Source organism: Cervus canadensis, chromosome 13, assembly GCF_019320065.1.
Source record: "Cervus canadensis isolate Bull #8, Minnesota chromosome 13, ASM1932006v1, whole genome shotgun sequence".
NCBI lineage: Eukaryota > Metazoa > Chordata > Mammalia > Artiodactyla > Cervidae > Cervus > Cervus canadensis.
In genome coordinates, this window is record NC_057398.1 from 9,873,685 (window position 1) to 9,895,330 (window position 21,646).

At 51.8% G+C, this 21,646-nt stretch overlaps 1 protein-coding gene across 4 annotated transcripts in view; it reads left to right on the forward strand.

Annotated features, from left to right (window-relative positions):
* The first annotated feature begins 740 nt into the window (after window positions 1–740).
* The window catches only part of VASH2 (vasohibin 2), a 38,954-nt gene continuing 18,048 nt past the window's right edge, over window positions 741–21,646 (forward strand). For 2 of the 4 annotated variants that reach the window (XM_043484979.1, XM_043484980.1), the window contains exons 1-5: window positions 741–1,039; window positions 9,162–9,250; window positions 12,468–12,524; window positions 13,280–13,354; window positions 20,705–21,086. In XM_043484979.1, coding sequence (XP_043340914.1) covers window positions 764–1,039; window positions 9,162–9,250; window positions 12,468–12,524; window positions 13,280–13,354; window positions 20,705–21,086 — 879 coding nt within the window. In that variant the 5' untranslated portion in view covers window positions 741–763. The remainder of the gene's footprint in view (window positions 1,040–9,161; window positions 9,251–12,467; window positions 12,525–13,279; window positions 13,355–20,704; window positions 21,087–21,646) is intronic. The other 2 variants (XM_043484981.1, XM_043484982.1) reach the window with 1 other exon arrangement.

A 21,646-nucleotide genomic window follows, 5' to 3' on the forward strand; every position in this document is an offset into this window, starting at 1 on the left:
TCCCGCGCCCCGCCTGCAGCCAGTCCACACCCCGGCCCCCCGCCGGGGGTGCCCGGCGCTGGAACTCGGGGAAGGAGGCGGGTGGAGCCACTGCCCCTGGAGCCGGGGGCCGGGGGCCGCCCCTCGCGCGCCCGGCTTCGGGAGGCTTCCTGGAAGAAACGCGGCGGTCTTTGCAAGCTGAGGCTACCGCTTGCGCCCTCGCGGCAGCCCCGGGCGCTCACGTGCCGGCACGTTCTGGCTCGGCTCTCGGCCACATCTGGCGACCCAGGAATGTGCGGAGCCTTGCGGGGACCCCCGGTTCCTTTCCGCGGCGTGTCTTTATTCTTCTCCCTTCCCCGTCCACTCCTCAGCCTCCACGCTCCTTCTATTTCCCTCCCGTGGTTTAGGTGGGTGTGAAGCTTTGTGGCAATATCCAAGTCGCCTTGCTAGGTAATTGCAGGGCTGGAAGCTGGTGTGCAATTCCCTGGTTGGGGGTGGGCTCTGTCCGCGCGCAGTGCGGAGCGGACAGTGAAGTGGGGACCCTGCAAAGCCCCACTGCCTTGGCCACGGCCCCTCTGGATATCCACTTACCCGTGGTGTGTGCTGTCTCACTGATTTCAGGCACTGCCCGTAAGCAGAGCTCCGGCCGCCGCTCCCCCTTGGTGCGTCCTGCCGCAGCGAGAGGCATGGAGAAGGCCGCCCCCGCCGGACGCTGATCCCCGCGCTGCGCCCGCGAGCACACGCCCCCTGCGCAGCCCTCCGCGTCCCTTGCCCCGGCCCCACCATGACCGGCTCCGCGGCCGATACTCACCGCCGCCCCCACCCCAAAGGCGCCAAAGGCACCCGGTCCCGGAGCAGCCACGCGCGGCCCGTGAGCCTCGCTACCAGCGGGGGCTCGGAGGAGGAGGACAAAGACGGCGGGGTGCTGTTTCACGTTAACAAGAGCGGCTTCCCCATTGACAGCCACACCTGGGAGCGCATGTGGCTGCACGTGGCCAAAGTGCACCCCAAGGGGGGAGAGATGGTGGGCGCCATCAGGAACGCCACCTTCTTGGCAAAGGTTAGTAGATCCGAAGGAGGGCGTGGGCTGGGCAGGGATGGGACCATTTTACCTGCATGTAGCGAACAGAGGCAATTTCCATTTTCCTGGTCCTGCTGCAAACTCCCTTCCCCGCCTAATTCTTCCCGCCAGCTCCCACCCCCTTTGCTTAATGGAGATGTTTGTCTTGGATGTCTTAGCAATGGGAGAGAGAAAGGAAGAGGGCTTACTGTCCTGGGACTGTGTGGTCGACTTGTGCCAAGGTTTCTTTGAATCTGGAGCCAAATTCTGTTATTTATTTACCCTGTGTACATCCTCCTTCAGCGAAAACTGAAGCCCCCACTTAGCACCAGTGATGCCAAGAATGCATAGACTCCCTCTTCACCCTCTTTGGAGTCTCTTGGTCCTCCTCTGTGGTCCCCTCGAAAATGATTTATTAGACTGTGAATGAATTTACAACCAACCAGTCAGACTTCTCATCGTGAATCATTCCTAGACTTTTTGCCAATTTTTTTTTAAATGACAATGACTTTTACCTCTGAAACTCGCAAAAGGGTCAACCCTCTCTTTTCCCAGCTTATCTGGGCTCTGAGAAAAGAGAAAAAAGAGTTTTAACCATGACTTAAAAGGGACTTTCCAGTACACATGCTGAAAGAAACTCACAGGATAGAGAAAGAGACTCAGGAATGAAGCTCTTTCTACCTTGGAGAGAAGCCAGTGAGCCAGCTGAGTTTGGTGGCCAAGGATAATGTTGTTAAAATGGAGGGACATGTGCAGGGGTCTCTGTGTGAAACATCAGAATGCAAACTGGAGGAGTACTGCTCCAGAGCCTGGGGGCTGTAGCATGGCAGATGGTTTCCCGTGCACCCTGGGGACTCTGGTATGGCTGAGAAGATTCCTGGGCAGGTCTAGGAATGCCAGACCCGAGACCTGGAAAGCCATCTGGTCAAGTCCCCAACCTGGAGCATCTGGTGACCTGAGCCTCTGAGCCTGCAGGCCAGAAAGCTGTGTGTGCCCTTGGGGAACGTGGCAGAGCCTGTAAGCTTCCTGTGGCAGTTGGTTACAGTGTTTTATTATCCTGCTGGTCAAGGAGATCTTTCATTTTGCCCAAAGAGAATCTTGCCTGCTTTCGTGTCAGCTGTAATTACCCTTGCTGAGTCCTTCTGGAGGACTCTGAGCCTGAAAACAACTCTGGTACCGATGTACAGTTCTGATTTCCGAGTTGGTCCTTACTTAAGTGAGGCTTTCTCATTTAGCACCCTCAGCACCCACCCTGCTTTTAACTGTGACTTCATCCTTCTCCCGACATTGTGGATGGGGACCCCCTTTCTCTCTAGGAATCAGAGAATGTCAGCCTTGGTAGAGATTCATCCCTGCTTCTCAGCAAAAACCCTCCCTTTTGCTGAAGGCCTCCTGGGAATGGAGGGCTCGCTACCCCACAGGGCAGCTTCCAGGCCTGGCCAGATTTTGCTTACTGAGGAGCTCTTCTTAAACTGAGCAGAAGTCCGTCCCCAGCCCTGCCCCCACCCCCGGGTCTGTGTCATCAACAGTTCTTCTGCTCAAGAAGCCAAGGGCAGCACACACGGACTTCTGTGTGTAAATCAGCTCCCTCGAGCGTTGTGAGATGGTTCTCTTGGTGTGAGGGAAGGACTTGGCGTAAAAAATCAAGCTACTGAATCCTAGTCCTGCTTGTGCTCCCTCTAGCTTCGTGACCTAGATCACTCATTTAAAAATCTCCCGCCTTCATTTTCTCATCTATAAAATGGGAGTAGATCAGGTAGGATGTAAAGTTCTTTCCAACTCTCAAATCCTGTGGGGTTAGGACCCGTTAGTTTTCAGGTTTCCGGTGATCTGTGCGACACCAGAGGGGCACTGGACTATTCTGCATCTTCCTTTAATCGTCTTTGTCCACAGGTCCTTCTTCACCTTTTTTTTAATGTATCATAGTTACCAGATCAACTCACTCTGCTTGTCCTCTTTCTAGGACAGCTGCTACTTTGTCATCAGTCCGTCCCGGAAAGCAAGCACAATATGAAACACAATATTCCGAATGTTGTCTGAGCAGCTTAGAACATACACCACTACTTCCAGAGACCTGTGCTTTGATACTTCCATTATTGTGGCTGAATTCTGGGTTCTTAAAAAAGAGTGTTCTTTCTTTTCGTTTTTTTAATATAGTGGCCATATCGTATTGTACTTTCACAGTAACGCTAAGGTCACATGAGAGCTTCTGCCAAGCCAGGACAACCCTAGCCTGAACGTGGGTGTCCGCTTTTTGAGCCTAAATAAAAAACTTCACTTTTCTCTCCTATGTTGTATCATGATGCTTGCTTCTCCATCCTCAGCCCCACTGCAGCATCCCTTCTCTCCTGGTTCTGACATCCCCCAAACTCTGACCCTGCACGGGCCCTGGGATGGGAACAGCTCTTTTCTTTTTAAAAAATTTCTATTGGCATATAGTTGCTTGACAGTGTTGTGTTGTAAGTCAGCTACATGTATACATATATCCCCTTTTCAGCTTTCCTTCCAATTTAGGTCACCACAGAGCATTGAGCAAAGGGAATAGCTTCGAAAACTCCCGCTTCCAGGAACCTCTGATTCGAAGACTAGACCTGCCCTCAGCTCAGCAGAGTTTTTCCTCTGGGGCCAAGTCCTTTTCTCTTTTAATCAAATCAGTGTCTTGCTGAGGAATTTGTACAGAAGCAGGGGGTAGGGGGAGTGGTGGTAGAAAAGTTGGAGAGTTTCAGAGAGATTAACCTTTCGGTGGGCTTCCCAGTTGGCTCAGCAGTAAATAACCCCCCTGCCAATGCAGGAGATGTGGGTTCCATCCCTGAGTTGGGAAGATCCCCTGGGGAAGGAAATGGCAACTTACTCCAGTATTTTTGCCTGGGAAATCCCATGACAGAGGAGCCTGGCAGGCTACAGTCCATGGGGTTGCAAAAGAGTCAGACACGACTTAGTGACTAAACAACAACAAACCCTTTTTTTGACAATTGAATATGGATTAAGAAACAAAAGAAGTGACCAGGGTAAAGTATCAAAGACCTAAAAGGACTGAATGACACTTCCTTTGACACAGGCATTCTGTTAGTAAGTTCTGTCCAGAGATCCAGGTGCCCCCACTGGGGAGGGGGGGACAGATGTCACCTGCTCTGCGATCCTCCTTCTAAATGTGTGACCTCAGGCCTCTACCCTACTGGTTACCGGGTCTGAAGTTCCCACTGACTAGGTGAAAGCCAGGGTTTTTTAGGGATAGTGCAAGAAAGCAGCGCGAGTTAGTTGGCTGATAATCAAGATTGGGAAGGAGAGGCAGAGAAGATGGCTGGCTCAGAAAAAAACAGCTGAGCCAACTAGGAGACAGCGCCTCCTGCTTCTTGACTGCCTGGAGCTCGACTCTCCTGGGGCAGACAAACAGATGGATTCAGCGGGAAGCATCAAGCCGTTTCTTGCAGACGCCACGTTTTTGTAACTCATCCTCACATTGATCCCAAATTGGGACATAATTCACATTTAGTGGACTCCGCTTGGCCTGAGTGAAGAAGTGTGAGGGCTGTGGAGCCAGGCTTTACTGCAGTCAGGGCTCCACTCCTGCCGCCTGCCGGCACACACGGGCAGCTCACTTTATCCCCTGTCCCGTCCAAACCATCAGTCCCCCCTTCCTGCTCAGCCTAAGGATGTGACCCCTGACCTTCATACCAGGGTACCATCAGCAGATTTCTGGGGCCCAGCCTGGGCTCAGGAGTGAAGTTCCGTGCTTCCCTCCAGCTTGCCAGAGAAGATTCTTCTGCCTGGAACCTGCACAGCGTGTGGTACATTTCCAGGGCAGGATGGCAAAAGGCTGTGCTTTCTTGTCAAAGACTCCTGGTGCCCGGGGCTCTCGCTGCCTCCCTGGCCCCTTTCCTGGCTGCCCCTTCTCTCCACATGGTGATGTACGGGGGTGACACGCACAGTGGCATCTGTCCACATCCTTGCTCCTTGCATGCTTCTGACGGGTCATCTCGTTTGGCAAGGATGGAGAGAGAGAGAGCCTGTCTGCCAAAGCTGGCCTGTGGTCCGTTTCCCTTTTCTTCTTGAACAGCCGTCTTCCTGTCCACTCCCCTTCCCCCACCCCCTGACCACAGGCAGGCACAGTGCCTGTGGTGGTTAGAAGCTCGTGGAAGGGGTAGTTTAGATTTGTGCCCTCTAGATTCAGCCTTCTTCAGCTGGGATGTGGCTTGAGAAAGTTGGATGCAGTTGGCAGGAGGGACTTGATAGGAACAGGAGAAATCTAGGTTGAAGTCTCGGGTGAATTGGGGCAGGAAAACTGCAGGCGAGACTCTCAGGACCCCAGTCAGGGAGGAGGAGAAAAAGGAGTGTTCCCTGGGCTTTCCATGAAGAGGCTGTACCAGTTAATTTTCCCATCATGCCATAGGAGAGCATCCTACCAGGACTGGGTATCCACACTTCAGGATATCTCTATTGGAGAGGCAAAAAATGATACTCTGCAGTGGCTTTAATTTGCAGTTCTTAAGTTGTGCACTGGAACATTAAAAAAAATATTTATTCACTCTTTGCATTCCTTCTTTTGTGAACTGTCTTTTCATGGTCATTTTAAAAATTGTGGGAAAACATATAATTTACCATTTTAAATGTATAATTCATCTTGTACTTATAATTAAGTACATGAATTACATGTACTTACATGTAAGTTCACATGTACTTACAATTAACTTCATGAATGAAGTTAATGAATTACTCATGTAATTCACATTGTAAGTAGGTTCACACTGTCGTACAACCATTACCACCTTCCATCTACAGAAGTTTTTCTTCTTCCTCGACTAAAACTTTGTACCCATTAAACACTGAGTTCTCCTTTTTCCCTCCCTCAGCCCCTGGCAACCACACTTCTTTTACTACTTGTCTCTATGAATTCGACAGCTATAGGAACCTCACATAAGAGAGATCATCCAGTATTTGTCCTTTTGTGACTGGATTATTTCACTTAGCATCATGTCTTTAAAGTTCTGGCTTATATAGCAAGTGTCAGAATGTCCCTTCTTTTTAAGGCTGGATAGTAATGCATGACCAGTGTACTACATTGTGTTCATCCGTTATCTGTTTGATGGACACTTGGGTGTCCATCTGAGCCATTTTCTTTTTTTGAAAATACAAATGTGCCTGTTTTTATTGTAAGCTTACCTACAGAATCTCTTTCTTTTTAAAAATATTCATTTATTTAGGCTGCGCCAGGCGTTAACTCTGGCGTGTGGGATCTTCAGTCTTCTGTTGGGGCATGCTGGCTCTAGCTGTGGCATGTGATATCTGGTTCCCTGACCAGGGATGGAACCTGGGCCCCCTGCCTTGGGAGCATAGAATCTTAGCCACTGGACCCCCAGGGAAGTCCCTGGGGCCATTTTCTTTTTATGAAAGCCTAGAGAGTTTTCTTAACCTCTTCGTGTGAACTCTTCATGAATTAAGGACATTAACTCATGGCCACCACATATCCACAGGGGGATGTGGATGTTTTCATTCTTTTCCTTCAGGCTGAGAAGGCATCTCTGTGATGCTCCTGAGTTGAACCTCCAGGGGCTCAAACTCTGCTGATTCTGTTTTCCAGTTCCTGAAAAGTGGACACCATTCAGACTCCTCACCCCCCCCTCCACTGACCCCGTCTAGACCCCTGAAAACACACCGTTGATGAATAATGATAGCACAGCTAACACAAAGAGCCCCGCGCGCCGAGCCCCAAGTTGCCTGCTTTATACATTAGGTCATATAATCCTCACCGCCAGCCTGGAAGGTCTGAAGTAGGTGGTATTCTTTCTTATTTTATCAAGAAGGACCTGGAGGCTTAGAGAGGGGGGGCAGCTTGCCCAGGGTCCACGGCACTTAGGTGAGAAAGCAGGGACTCGTAATTAGCCCGCAGGGAGCCTGCCTGGTTTGCAGTCGTCGGCCTGTGGGGGCGTGGGCAGCCGGAGGCTGACCCAGCCTGAGCCCCCCGCCAGCTGTCCCAGACAGCAGGGTGGGCTGGAGCCAGATGACCTCATCCCCTCGGCGGTCCCCGGCTGGGGTTTGGGGAATGTGGCCGCGGCTCTTGCACTCGCTCTCAGCCGGGGCTGAGGTAAGCGGGCAGCTGTTTTGAAAAGCCCTTGGGCGCCACTGGGCTTGCTATTCTGAGGACCAGCTGCCCCCCTGACTCCCACCCCCGGCATCCGGCCCTTGCGGGCTCCGTTGGGCTTGGGGGAGTTGAAATCACTTGGTGGTCGGCCCTGAAAGCTGAGTCAGAACGAAGTGGCTCTGGCTTCCTCAGGGCTTTGGCCAAGGGATGTCCCTCTGGGGATCCCTCAGGTGGCCAGCTAACTAGGTACCAGCCCCACTCTTCCGTGGCGATGGATGCCCGTGGCTTCGTGAGCGGTGCCATTGCCCTTTCCGGTGCCTGTCCCACCTCCCGCCTTGTACCCGGCCCAGAGCCCGGAACACGGGAGGCGCAAAAGAAATGGTTGTCCGCTGCTTCCTCACTTCTGTGTGAAAGCTCTGGCACTTTCTCACACAATTCCAGGTGTGGGTAGATCCGTGGATGTTAGTGCGAAAGAAAAGCAGGGACAAGCTTCCCCGTGTTTGCTAGGGCAGAAACACAAGGACACAAGGATTTGTATTTTGACCCCCCGGGGCTTGTGGGGAGGGCCATGTAAACAAATGTTCAAATGGGAACATTTTGCTCCCAAAAATGACTCTCCGTGACAGGAATGTGATTTGAGTTGATGTGTCGTAAGCAAATGTTTGCAGGACAGCTGTGTGAACGTGTGCACTCCAGTCTCACATTTTCTTTTTCTCTCAAACACACACACACACACACGTTGCACCTTGGCTGTGAAATAGGATGTGTGGCTAGTTCCTCCTTAAATAAAAGCAGCAGAAGGTGCAGAAGTTTGAAGAACCTCCTGCTTCAGGCCCAGAGGCCCTGCGCCCTCCAGCTTGGCTGCAGAGCCTGAGCCTGCAGAGCTGGGGGCAGAACCGGGGACCTTCATGGACCGAGTCTGGCTCCGGTGCCCACAGGCTGTCCAGCTCTGCCCCCAAGTCTCTTCACCAGTGGCTTCCCCTTCTAGCAGCTAAGCGCTCCGTCCCCAGGGTCTCCCTTTCCCTCTTTTCTTCGAGAGTGGGACTAACCTGACCTGCGGCCCCTTCTGCTCCTCCCTACGTGGGCCTCCTCTCCCTCCTGCCGGAGCCCCCAGCCCACATGGGCTGGGGGGCCCTGTCCCAGCATCTCCCCACCAGAGAGGCCGAGGTTAGAAGGGAAGTAAAGCAGAAACCACCCCCTTTCTTCCCAGGAGTGACTGGATTAGAAGCACTTGCTCATTTTCGCTCTTGGCCTGGTCGGTGGGGTGGCTCAGAGCTGAGCGCCATCTCGGCTCTAAATTCCTAAGAGGCACTTACCTCCCCCTTCCCCGTCCTGGGAGCTAGTGTTGACCTAGAGGCAGATTAGGAAGTGCAGGGGAGACTGGCCGCCAGGAGGGGTCAAAAGGTAAGACGGCTCCTGAGTTGGAAGAGGTGCCTTCCCTGGGAAGAGTGGAGACAAGAGGGGAGTCTTTACGAATCCGCTCGGGGCTGGACTCAGGGAAGGGGTGCCACGGGCATTGCAGGGGCTGGTGTCGAGGAGAAATGCTAGGTGTAGTGGCGTGTTGCTGTCCTTCGGGGCACCGTTCATCTTGTATTCAGAGGTGCCCTGGAGAAGAACACAGGTTACCCCAGCCATGCAGCCAAGGTGTAAGCATGCAGTAAAAGTGTGAGGATTAATGGAGCAGCTTGGAACGTCCCGGCCTGGGAGGGGAGGGTGGGATACTGCAGGATGTGGTCCTTGGCCTCAAGAAGCGGGGAGGCTCCCGTGGGGAGGAAGGCCGTGTTCACACAACACGCAGAGAGTCGTAGGGAGTCACTGCGACCCAGGGCGGGGTGTGTGCCAAGGGAACACAGGATGTCGGCAGGGGGCTGACTGGTCTGGGGAGACCCTATCCTGGAGGCACCAGTTGAATGGGTGCCCAGGGCGGGGTGGCCAGCTGCGCTTGGGAGCAGCTCTGTGGTGGTCCTGACCCTTGGTCCACCCCGAGGCACTGGGCCCCACAGCATCTCCTTGATACGACCATCTCTCTCTACTTCTCTGCAGCCTTCGATACCCCAGGTTCCAAACTACAGGCTGTCGATGACGATCCCGGACTGGCTCCAGGCGATCCAGAACTACATGAAGACACTACAGTATCCTTCCGACCGGGGTCAGAGGAGGAGACCCAGCCAAGGGGATGGGCATGGTGATTGCAAGTCTGATGGCCTGTGTGTTCGCAGATGGTCAGCAAATGCGGGGTGAGGTCGATGAGGCCGGGGACGGAGGAACGCCGTGATGTGAGAGTCTCGGAGTGACCCTGGGGGGCCATCGTTGCAATGATCAGACCCTCTCCCTTTAAGCAGCCGGCAAGGGGCGGCCAGGCAGTGGTGGGCAGGGCACGCCCCTGCTCCTCCTGTCTCTTCCTCTCTCTCTCTCTCCCTCCTCCCTCTCAGTCATCCTTGGCTCCTTCCAGCTCTCTTCTTCTGCCAGCTTCCTCTTCTCTCTTCCCTTCTAGTCTTCTGTTTCCTTGTCTTGGCTCTCACTTTTTGGCCTGATCCTGACCACGCCTCACCTACCAGAAGCCCGTCCGGTGCCTCCTTTCACACCTGGTGCTCTTGGTCCACTTTGCATGAGTGAGTGTGGCTCTGGCTGGGGGCCCTCTCCGCTTTGCGTGAGTTTGAAGAAGAGCCAAGGAACCTTGTGGTTCCCGGCTGGGTGCGGACCTGGCTCTCTTTTCTCCTCTGATCTAAGGAGTTGTCTGCAGTCGGGATTAGATCAGTTCTGAGCACCCGCGTGAGCTACGTTGTAAGAACCCAGAGGGCAGGGTCAGATGGTCCCCCCCGCCACGGCTGGTGCTTTATCCGGGATAGGGGTCAGGCGGGAGCCGGGCTGTGAGCGATGTAAGTGAGCAGGAGGGGCTGTCTGCCCGAGTGAGTCAGGGAGCATCTTGGCTCAGCCAGCGTCTGGCTCCCTGCCGCCATCCTGGCCCCCAGCACGTGGTCCATGAGGTCAGGCCTCTGCTGACCTCTGTCCTTCCTCCCTAAAGACAGAGAGCTTAGCAGAGAGGATTTCACGGGGCACTGCACACGTGTCCCATCTGCCCCGGAAGAGGCCTCCCCTCTCTGCTACGGGCAAGAAGGTTCCCTGTGGACTTGTGTGTTTTCCCTGAAGGGAAGGGTGCTGGCAGATGAGAACTGCCTCTTGTTTGGGTGATCTCTCTCAGTTCCTTCACAGACGATGAATTCCCTGCGTGGCTTTTTCCCAGTAGAATCGTAAAGTAATATTAGAGTTAGAAGGTAGCACCAGCCTCCAAGGGTCAGGCTGACAGCCCTAGCCTAGGGAAGGACGTCTGATTCGGTGCTGATCGCCAAAGTGGGAACTCGTGTGTGGAGCTCCCGGTGGCCCAGAAACATAAACTCTTGCCAGAGTCAACCTGGACCCCCAAGAGCTGAGCCTTTCTGGATGTGACTGACTCCTCACAACATTCCAGAAGGTGATGGAAATTAGAACTTAGAATTGCCCACCCCACTTCTACTTGGGACTTTCCTGACAGGTAAAGAATCTGCCTGCAATGCAGGAGACACAGGACACATGGATTTTATCCCTGAGTCGGGAAGGTCCCTCGGAGGAGGAAATGGCAACCCACTCCAGTATTCTTGCCTGGGAAATCCCATGGACAGAGGAGTCTGGCAGGCTACAGTCCATGGGGTCACAAAGAGTCAGACATGACTGAGCGACTAATACTAAATATACCAGGAATCTCACTGCTTGAATGAAATCTTTGGTAAAGTGAAAAACCACTTCACAGTGAGACTGTGGAGTCCTTTATTTTCCTCTTACCTCCAGGGTTTTGTACATTGTATTTTTAAAAGCTGAGTAGGCCTATATTTTTATGGGTTATTCTTATAGCTCATGCTGGTAATTTCCCAACGGTTGAGCCTCTTAAAATCATCCCCTGGCCACCCCCCAAGAACCTCCAAGCCATCAGTCCCAGATGGGGTGACTCTGAATAACATCCGGGGTCAAGACCTGGCCTGAAATCAGAATCACCAGGGTGGAGCCCAGAATCTGCTTATCACAGACTCCCCAGGTGGTTGTTAAACACTCTCATGTCCTAGGGGCCAAGCGCGTCTTTGCCAAGACAGGAATCCCAGCTCTTCTTGGGAGGGTGTGCAATGCCTTGAGGTGATCATTGCCTCCCTCTGCAGCTGCCTGTACCATTGTAGGGGCACGCATCTAACCTCATACTCCTCTCCTGGGCTACAGGTTCAGGCTTCATTAGCACCTTCCCAATACACACTTTTTCTGTAGGATTTTGTTTGAGGCAGAAAAGAGAAACAGAAGGCAACTTTTCTTTAGGTTCAGAAAAAATCAAGATCCAGTGTTAAGAGAGCCTGCTATCAGAGAATCTCCGGTCCCCTTCAGAATGAGCTGATGTGGGCTTGCAGGTCTCTGAGACCTTGTGGGCCACCAGCTCAACCCCAGGTTGTGGGTAATGGGGTCAGTCTCCTCAGATTTAATAATCAATGTCAAGTGTCAGTCAGACATGACATGGAAGGGATGTCTCCCCAGTAAACTTTGCTGCAGTCCGTGTGCTCTCGAGAAACTGCTGCCGTCTATCTGCCCTCCATCCCTCCATCCCTCTGTCCATCAACCTACCCTTCTGTCTGCAGCCAGCCAGCCAACCTTTCATTCATCCATCCACCTATCCTCTCTTCTATTTTTTAATGTTTATTTTATGATTTATTTGGCCACACCTGGTCTTAGTTTTGGCACACGGGATCTTTAGTTGTGGCATGTGGGATCTAGTTCCCTGACGAGGGATAGAATCCAGCCTCCCTGAATTGGGAGCACAGAGTCTGAGCCACTGAATCGCCAGGGAAGTCCCATATAACCACTCTTCTGTCAACCCCATTCTCCCTTCCTTCCTTGCATCCACCCTCTTATCCATCCATCCGTCCACCCAGCCATTCACTTATCCCTCATATTTAATAATATTTGCTAACTGGAATATGTTGGACTTGTGCCAAGCTTTAGGGTGATACAAAGATGATAGATAAACAGTCCCAGCTCTCAAAATTATAGTTTAGTAGGTGAATTAAGACATGTAGTCAACAAAACAAAATACAGAGCATATTGAAAAGAGCTATTCTGAAGGTCTGGGGTGCTTTGGGGCCTAAGTTAAAAGATTTCCAGGGCAGGTCAGTGAGGAGGAAGACGCTGTTGGTGATATTCCGGCTACCGGACACCTGGACAGCCCCGACAGCCCCGACTCCCTCATCCCTTCAAGAAATGAAACATAGCTTCCTCTGCTGGATTACTGGGGCCTTTGGAGTTTTCTGTCACTTTCTCTTTACATACTTCATACAGATACAATCATACAGGGACCCAGTTCTTTGAAATTAGGAAGATGAGACCGCTGAGTGGGTAAGTGGTGCATGGTCTATGGACCAGGAGACTGTGCTTCTGTCTAAGAGCTGTCATCTTTCTCTCCCACTCTTGGTCCTTTACCCCAGTGCTCAAACATTCTGGTCCGTAAGGGGTGAGGGTGGGGCTGCCCCAGGACCAGGGTGGCGGTGAGACTGAGGTCTGGGCCACTCCGGTCAGCCAAGCTCAGTGGTGGAGACTAACTCAGGGATGGGGGAGACGTATGAAATTTGTTTTATGTGGCCTTTTTTACTTGCTCCCTTGTAACATCCCTTGTCCTGGGTTAGTGGGAGGGTACTGTGGATTAGGGACACTAACCTCACAAAGGGTTTCCCAGGTGGCGCTGGTGGTAAAGAACCCGCCTACCAATGCAGGAGACCCGGGTTCGATCCCTGGTTTGGGAAGATCCCCTGAAAGAGGGCATGGCAACCCACTCCAGTATTCTCGCCTGGAGAATCTCCATGGACAGGGAGAGGAACCTGGTGGGTTACAGTCCATGGGATCGCAAAGAGTCGGACATGACTGAAGCGACATAGCGTGCATGCATGCAACCTCCCAAAACTACCTCTTGGAGAGAGGAGTGGCGAATTTAGGAATTTTAGTTCTGCCAAGTGCTTTGCCAGCCTCCTGCGAGGCCAGTTCTCCCCTTTTCCTCTGTATTCATGCTGGGCCTAGCGTGGAGACTTGTGGGTTGACACACAGACCAACTGCATAATTAAAGGAGCCTGAGATCCTTCCTTGTGCTCTACCTACAGGTTAATGGAAACAGCGAAAGAAATGACTCGGGAGTCCCTGCCTATCAAATGCCTTGAAGCTGTCATCCTGGGCATGTATCCTTTAAGGGATGTGAGTTTAAATGTGCTCTGTAGATGGTAGCATCACTCTGGAGCTGGTTGTGCCTTTCGTATCCTAGGTCCTCAGAGATGACGTTCGTCATCTGCGTGGAGGAAATTGTCAAGCTCCCCTGGTGCTTCTCTTGAACTTTCACCATCTGGACTTGAACCAAATCAGAGCTCGGCTGCTCGGCCATCCTCAGTGTAACCTGGGAGCTGAAGCCTGCTTCGAGGCCAGCTCCCAGGCCAGACGCATTCGTCGTGAGGAGAAGTCTAGCTTCCGGGGGACTAGCGAGAGCGTATGTGTGATTATTTTTCGCATTAACCTGGCATTGCAACAGTAAGGACACTCCCCGGGGATTATTCAAACCCATCTGCAGGAAGAATTCTCAAAGTGGACTGTGGAGAGGCAGTCCACCGTGTGGTGTAGAGTCTGGGCCCTACAGGATGTAAGGCTGAAAGCAGAGTCTGGACTCTTCACACTTTGCATTCCATTTTCCACTAGGTGCCTGGATCCTCAGCCTGAGGGGAAATACGGTCCAGGATAACCGTGGTGACCCTTGACTTCTTAGTGGTGGCGGCAGTAGAACGTGATCTGGTAGAAAAGCAGAGAAACTCCCCGTCCCGGGACGGACGGCTCGAGTGAACCAGCCAGGGAACGCAGCCAGGCCTGAGCTCGAGAGGTGGTCCCAGGTTAGGACAGGTAGGTCCTTGAGTGCCGTGCTGAGAAGGGTGACTTTTTCCAAAGACAGCAAGCAGCCTTGCCGAAACCTCTGGAGCAGAGACGGGACATGATGAGCGTGCACTCCAGAGAGACAGTTCTTGGGCGGACAGAAGGGCAGCGGGGGACGGTGAGACTGCATCTTTGAAGCCAGTGAGGAGCCGTTCCCTGAGGGGGATGGTGGTGCTTGAACCATGGTCTTGGCCATTGGGATGGCTTTGAGGGGACAGTTTCAGAAGATCTCAGGGACCGAGAATTAGCCGGCACTGATGCAGAAGGAGGTCCATGAGTACTACAGGTTTCTGGATCAGTCAACCATCTGTGGAAGATGGGCTGAAGGAAGGCGAGAGACTCAGGTGCAGACCTGAACTCAGGACAGTAGCCATGAAGGTCGAGGAGGGGAGTTGGACATGTCTTCAGCCCCACGCGGGGACTCATATGTGCGGAGCTGGAGGAGAGAGGCCATGCCTCTGCATTTCTGGTGTGGCAAATTGAGTGATTGGGTAGTAATGCCACTGTCCACGGGGAGGACTTACGGGGAAGGTCAGAGTTACAGGGAGGAGAGTTCAGATTTGGACATGTTGAATTTGAGGTGCCTGGGGGGTGTCGAGTCATGTATTAGACTGTGGAGCTCAGGAGGAAGGTCCTCGCTGGAAATAGAAACTTGCAGGCGGTGGGCATTTTAGGGGTGGTCGTGGTTTCAAGGATAACATCCCAGGGTTTTCTGCTTTAGTTGGATACAAGGAGCCTTTGACACAGACTGAGGAGGGCAGTTAAGAGAAGTGGAAGGAAAACCAGGAGAAAGAGAGGAGACACAGACGTCAGCGGGAGGCTTCAGACTGGGAACGGTAGGCTGGGTCTGGGCTGTTTTCCTGGCCCTCTGGACATCTTCATGGGGAAGGGAACTTTGCTCCTCTCGTCTGCTGACCGCTATCTGGCCGGATCTGAAACACGACTGTCCACAGTTGCCCAGGCTCGTACCTGAAGAATGGGAACTTGAGCTTCGTGGAGGCCCTTGCCCACCCTTCTAAGGCATACCTCCCTGCTGCTCCCCACCCGGGAGATGGACACGTCTGGGAGCCCAGCAGGAAGGCAGGGGTAGGGGTGGGGGACAGCAGATGGCTCCAGGCCCCACCCTTTGGAGGCAGGAGTCCACACAGCTTGTGGGCAGAGCCTCCTGTAAGGTTAATGGGCGGACAGTTGTCAGGGATTTGCTGGCGGTGGGTGAAGGAGCCCCTCGCCGTGGGCACCAGCTGCCTCCAGACCCTGTGCTGGTGGGGGTCGCGGGGCCCCTGGACGGAGGTCGTCTGGCGTCACGCGGCAGTCCTGTACGCAGTAGTCTTGTTGCCACGCAATTGCATCAGTCCAAGTGGAAATTAGCTTAGGTTCCTGGAGCTGCTTAAAACCCTTGGGGTTGGGGGGCTGGACCAGTTCGGAGGCCAGCCTGCTCTGGCTCTCTTTTGTTCTTACCATTGTGTCATTTCAGGGAAGTGGAGGGAGGGTGGAGAAATACTGCCGAACTCGGGGAAATTTGACTCCTGCGTAGACAAGACACAGAGCTGGATTCTAAAAGTGACGGCCTCTTTGTCTTTGCTCTGTCAGCATCCCTGTGACCTGCTTTCCTCCCAGGCACAGCCAAGGGTGAACTCAGGTCGTCCGTCTGCCTCCCACGGGTCCTTCCGCAGGTCCTGGGGGACGAGGGGTACGCTGGTGACTCTCAAATAGGTTGACTCAGCTGCTTCTTGCAGCCCTGTGTCCATCAGCTTGTCCTTGTTTCTTGTGTTTGACGTGAGCGCGGAGTTCAGGATTCTTTCGTGAAGGGCCACTTCTTTTGATCGTGGTTTTGTGATTGTGCTGGAGAGAGAGAGACTTGGGGGTCATGGCACTTCTTTTTGGGGGCCCCATTGGCCCTACTAGGGTTTAATCCTGGAGCTCAAGTGCTAGGGTTTCTCCAGTAACAGCTGTATTATCAGAGGCAGGGTAGGCATCGCCCCAGCAGGCTGGGTGCTGGGCCGACCCTCCCTGGGATGGGGGCACTGCTGCTTTCCTTTCCCAAGAAAAGCTCCGGCTACTTCCCGGTCCTCATCTACACTTCCTAGCCCCCTCCCTCTCGGTTCACAGAGAATCCAGGTCCCACTGATTGCCGGAATGATGGAGCCAATCTGAGTGATTGATGACTCGTCACAAGATGGGCTAGTGGTCCCTCCGGTCACTCCCCACCCTCTCTTCTCCCCTTGACTGACTCTTGTCCTGTAGGAATCCTGGTGTGGTCACACCGAGGCCCCTTCTCTGCTCCCCCTGAGGTTGCTGGGATTCCTCTCTCTCAGCGCAGATCGCATTGGGGTGGGTTTTTTCAGTTTTACTGAGATAAAATTGACTTAGAGCACTGTGTAAGTTTAAGATGTACACTGTAATGACTTGACATATATATTGCAAATGCAGGGTTTCTAAGAATTGTGGTGACATATTCATAACTTGTTCAGTCGTTCAGTCGTATCCAACTCTTTGCTACCTCATGTACTGCAGCAGGCCAGGCTTCCCTGTCCATCACCAACACCCGGAGCTTGCTCCAGCTCATGTTAATTGAGTCGGTGATGCCATCCAACCATCTCATCCTCTCAACCATGTGATCCTCTTCTCCTCCTGCCCTCAGTCTTCCCCAGCATCCCCTAATGTGTCAGCGCTTCTCATCAGGTGGCCACAGTATTGGAGCTTCAGCTTCAGCATCAGTCCTTCCAATGAATATTCAGGACTGATTTCCTTTAGGATGGACTGGCTTACATTTACCATTTTTAACTATACAATTCAGTAGCATGGAGGACATTCACACTGTTGTATGGCCATCACCACTGTCTGTCTCCAGTGCCTCCTCTTCCCAACTGAAATGCTAAGCTCATTAAACAGGGTCCCCAGCCCCAGACAACCACCATCCTACATTATGCCTCTGTTATGAGTTCAACTCCTCCAGATACCTCATGAAGTTGAATCATACAGTGTTTGTCCTTTTCTGACTGGCTTATTTCACATACATTAATTTTCCTCAAGTTTCTTTCCTGTTGTAGCATATATATGCTAGAATTTCCTTCCTTTTTAAGGCTGAACTATTCCATTGTATGTATATACCGCACATTGTTTATCCATTCATCGCTTGAATAGACTCTTTGGTTTTTTCCACCTCTCGTGAGGAATGCTGCTATGACATTGGTGTGCACGTATCTGTTGGAGTCCTCGCTTTTGGTTCTCTTGGGTGTGTGCCCAAAGTACGGTTGCGGGGTCATATGGTAATTCTGTGTTTAATTTGCTTGAGGAGCTGCCATGCTGATGGTATTGTGTCCTTTCCCGCCCCGCCCTGGCCACACCCTATAGCATGGGGATCTTCCCCAGCCGGGGATCAAACCCTTGCCCCTGGAAGGAGAAGCATGGAGTCTTAGCCACTTCACCATCAGGGAAGCCCCAGTGCTGTGTCCATGTTGAGTCCGTCTCTCTATCACACTTTCAGGGAAGAGCTGTGTACTTCATCTTTGACTCCACAGCCCTACCTAGCAGTCTGTCTGGCGTAGGAAGTAGTGTTTGTTACGCTGACTTAACTGAGGAGTGCCCTTGTTCCAGTCCCAGAGAACTCGCCCCAGAAAGCAGGGAAGAATTTATGTAAGAGGACCCAGAAGGATGTGATTTCACTCCCTTACTGCCAGCTAACCTCACATGATAAAGTGAAGAGAAAGCAGGTAACCATTTTTATAGAGAGGAGCCATCTGTGATTAAATTGAGGTCAGACGACAAGACTTCTTCCTTTTAAGGGTACCTGGATTAGCCCCATACCTTGTGCAGTCCTTTTTTAAAAAAACTTATTTTTATTTGAAAAATTTTAATATAATTTTAAAGGTTACTTTCCATCTACAGTTATTACAAAATACTGGCTCCATTCCCGGTGTTGTACAATACATTCTTGAGCTGGTCTTACACCCAACAGTTTGTTCCTCCCCGCTTCCCATCCCTATGTTGCCCCTTCCCCCTACTGGTACCTACTAGTGTCTTCTCTATATCCGTGAGTCTTGCTTCTTTTTTGTTATGTTTACTAGTATGTTGTGGTTTTTGGATTCCCCAGGTAAGCGATATCCAGTGTTTGTCTTTCTCTGTAGAGTGCAGTCCTTTTAAGCATAAGGAGATGTATCCTCACAAGGTAAGGTTCATCCTTTCAGCAAGCATTAACCAGACACTTCTGTGTGCTAGGCCTGTGGGATGCCCGGGATGCAGCGTGCAACTCCTGCCCTTGTAAGATACAAACACATCCACACAATGCTGGGCGAATAAACATAGAGCGCTCGGGGAGTTCTTGCAGGGGATGCGGAGACTTCACCCACCCTGAGGAAGGTCAGGGAAGGTGTCAGCCGGGAAGTGAGGCTCTTCCAGTCAGGGTGTGGCCCGTGTAAAAATGAGAAAGTCCATAGCATCCTTACCACTCATGATTCTTAGGAGACCCCAAAGATCTCTGCCAGGTTTAAATCCCTTGTGCTATAAGGCTGACCTGCAAGAAGCCAAAAAAGAAGTTATACTAAAATAGGGACATGAAGTCTTATACAGTGGGTTTAGTAGTTTATTTTTGAAAGTTTCGTAGGTCACTTTGGTCTCATAGCTTTGTAACGTGTTTGTTGTTGTTCAGTCACTAAGTCGTGTCTGACTCTGCGACTCCATGGACTGTAGCCCACCAGGCTCTTCTGTCCTCCACTGTCTCCCAGAGTTTGCTCAAATTCATGTCCGTTGAGTCGGTGCTACTATAATCATCTCATTCTCTGCTCCCGCCTTCTCCTTTTGCCTTTAATCTTTCCCAGCATCAGAGTCTTTTCCAATGAATCAGATGTAATCTAAAGGTCATTTAAATTTTTCAGTTATATTTGACTTCATATTCTGGGGGAATACATGTGCTGAGGGCAGTGGGCATAGACCTGTGGCTTCTTTATGGTCTCAGGGTGTATCCTGCAAAAATGTCATAGGTTGGGAATTCCCTGGCGGTCCAGGGGTTAGGACTCTGTGCTTTTGCTGCCAAGCATGCAGGTTCAGTTCCTGGTTGGGGAACTAAGATCCTGCAAGCTGTGCAGCCACAAAAATAAATCATCACGGATCAGCTGTAGGTCAGTGTGTGGGGGAGATGAGACAGCACAGAGGATGGCGAGCAGGGGCTGAATCATGGCAGACTTTGCGGAGGGATTTGGACTAAGTCCTGGAGGAGGTGAGAGACACTGAAAACTTCAGCAGAAGAATGATACGTGCCTCATTTTGGCTTCAGTAGATCTTTCTGGCCACCGTGTAGAAAGTGAATTGGAGCAGAGATAAGAAATGGTGAAGACAAGAGAGTAGAGAACTGTACCCCCTTACCAAGTATTACTACTTACCATGCACACGCCAGCTTCCTAGGTGGCACCAGCGGTAAAGAACCTGCCTGCCAATGCAGGTAGATGTAACAGACACGGGTTTGATCCCTGGGTTGGGAAGACACCCTGGAGGAGGGCACGGCAACCCACTCCAGTTTTCTTGCCTGGAGAATCCCATGGACGGGGAGCCAGGCAGGCTACGTATGGTCCGTGGGGTGGCAAAGAGTCAGACATGATTGAAGCGACTTAGCGTGCACTCATACGCCAAGCCAGTTAAGAGCCTGACTTGTTACTTATTTTAGCAAAAGCCTGGTGACACCAGCAGTTTTCAACAGAGTGTATCTGAATTTCTAGTGTCTCTCTTCAGAAGGGCTGGATGAGTCACCGTAGCCACACCAGGACCGTCTGGAGACCTGGAGACAGACTTGAGGGTGTGGTGCCTCTTGTCCATCATTGCAGCGTTTGGAGTCTGTGGGGCAGTTACCTGAAGCTGTAGGCTGTGGAGTTGCTGAGCCCAAACTGAGTTAATAGAGAGAGATTGGATGGCTCGGTCCCAATGAGCCAGTCCGTGGAGAGAGCTGAGCTGTGTCACCCGGTGATCTGGGGACTGAGGGGGGCCCGGGGTTCGGATGCTGCAGGCAGCTCTCTTGGCACTGGGTACTTCAGCCAGTACCCAAGGCTGCTGGCACGGGTGTGCCAGGGCCAGTGAGAGGAGCAGACAAGGTCCGGGTGTGACGCATCCTGACACCATCCCAGCGCTTCCTTTTCCATCGGTTGGTCTGTGTCTTTTCCATCGCCACTGCCTTGCTTTGACTCTGGTCATCAGTTCTCCCCGCACCGTTGCAGAGGCCTTCAGTTTCTGGTCTGCTCCACATACCCGAGTCAGAATTAATGACTGAGAACATCATTCCAGTGACATAAACCAACTTTTAATAGCTCGTCATCCCCTGTAGAGCACCAGGTAAAGAAAGAGTACCTTGTGATTGTTGTGTTTGTATTTATTTAATTACTAAAGAAGAAAGGAAATCTCCGCTCTTTGTCCCATGTAAGTTTGGTTTGGTGTGCACCAGATGCAGGTATCTCAAAGATAGCGAGTGAATTCCTATAAGAGGATTGATTTGGAAAGATGAGGTCTGGGTCTGCTCAGAGGCAGAGGAGTGGATCCCCTGACCGTGTGATCCACGTCCCCTTCCTGGGAGTCCAAGTTCTGGTATCTTCAAGGCCTCCTTTCTCTTCCTTGACTCAGATTGTCTTAAGATACTTAACGAATGGACAGCCTTCCATCGAGCGATTCCCCATCAGCTTTAAAACCTACTTCTCAGGAAACTACTTTCACCACGTCGTGCTGGGGATTTACTGCAATGGCCACTATGGCTCGCTGGGCATGAGCCGAAGGGCTGAGCTGATGGACAAGCCGTTGACCTTTCGGACTCTGAGTGACCTCATCTTTGACTTTGAAGACTCCTACAAGAAGTATCTTCACACAGTCAAGAAGGTCAAGATTGGACTCTATGTCCCCCACGAGCCTCATAGCTTCCAGCCCATCGAGTGGAAGCAGCTGGTCCTCAATGTCTCAAAAATGTTGAGGGCTGACATAAGGAAGGAGCTGGAGAAATACGCCAGGGACATGAGAATGAAGGTAGGTGCAAGGGAGGCAGATACGGGACGCAAGACCGTTCTTTCATTTTCCCTCTCTCTCTCTCTCTCTTTCTAGACACGTGCCCCGTGTTTCTGAGATGGTCAAAAGTTTCTCAAGGTTATCTTGCTTAGTAGCCACCCTTTTAAATAATTTTGGGGACTTCCGTGACAGTCCAGTGGTTAAGACTCCAAGCTTCCACTGCAGAGAGCACTGAGTTCAATTCCTGGTCAGGGAACTAAAATTCCACATGCCACGTGGTGTGGCCAAAATAGAATAATAATAAAAAATTCATAAAGGATTTTGTAAGGCGAGTGCAGAGAAAAAGAGAGTGAGCCCGGCAGTCAGGCAAGAAAAGGAAATTTATTAGAGGGAAAAGAGAGGGTGACTGGCTCTTAAGGAGAACCAGCGTTCTCCCTTTCTGATGGAGCCCTTCTTATACCCCACCAATGAAAAATTCTCTGAAGGGATGGTCACATAGCCGGAGGTCTGGAATCTGGTGGTCTTGCAGCTTTGAGAAGATAGGCACCTGTGAGATAACAGGATGCCATTTGGGCAATTTG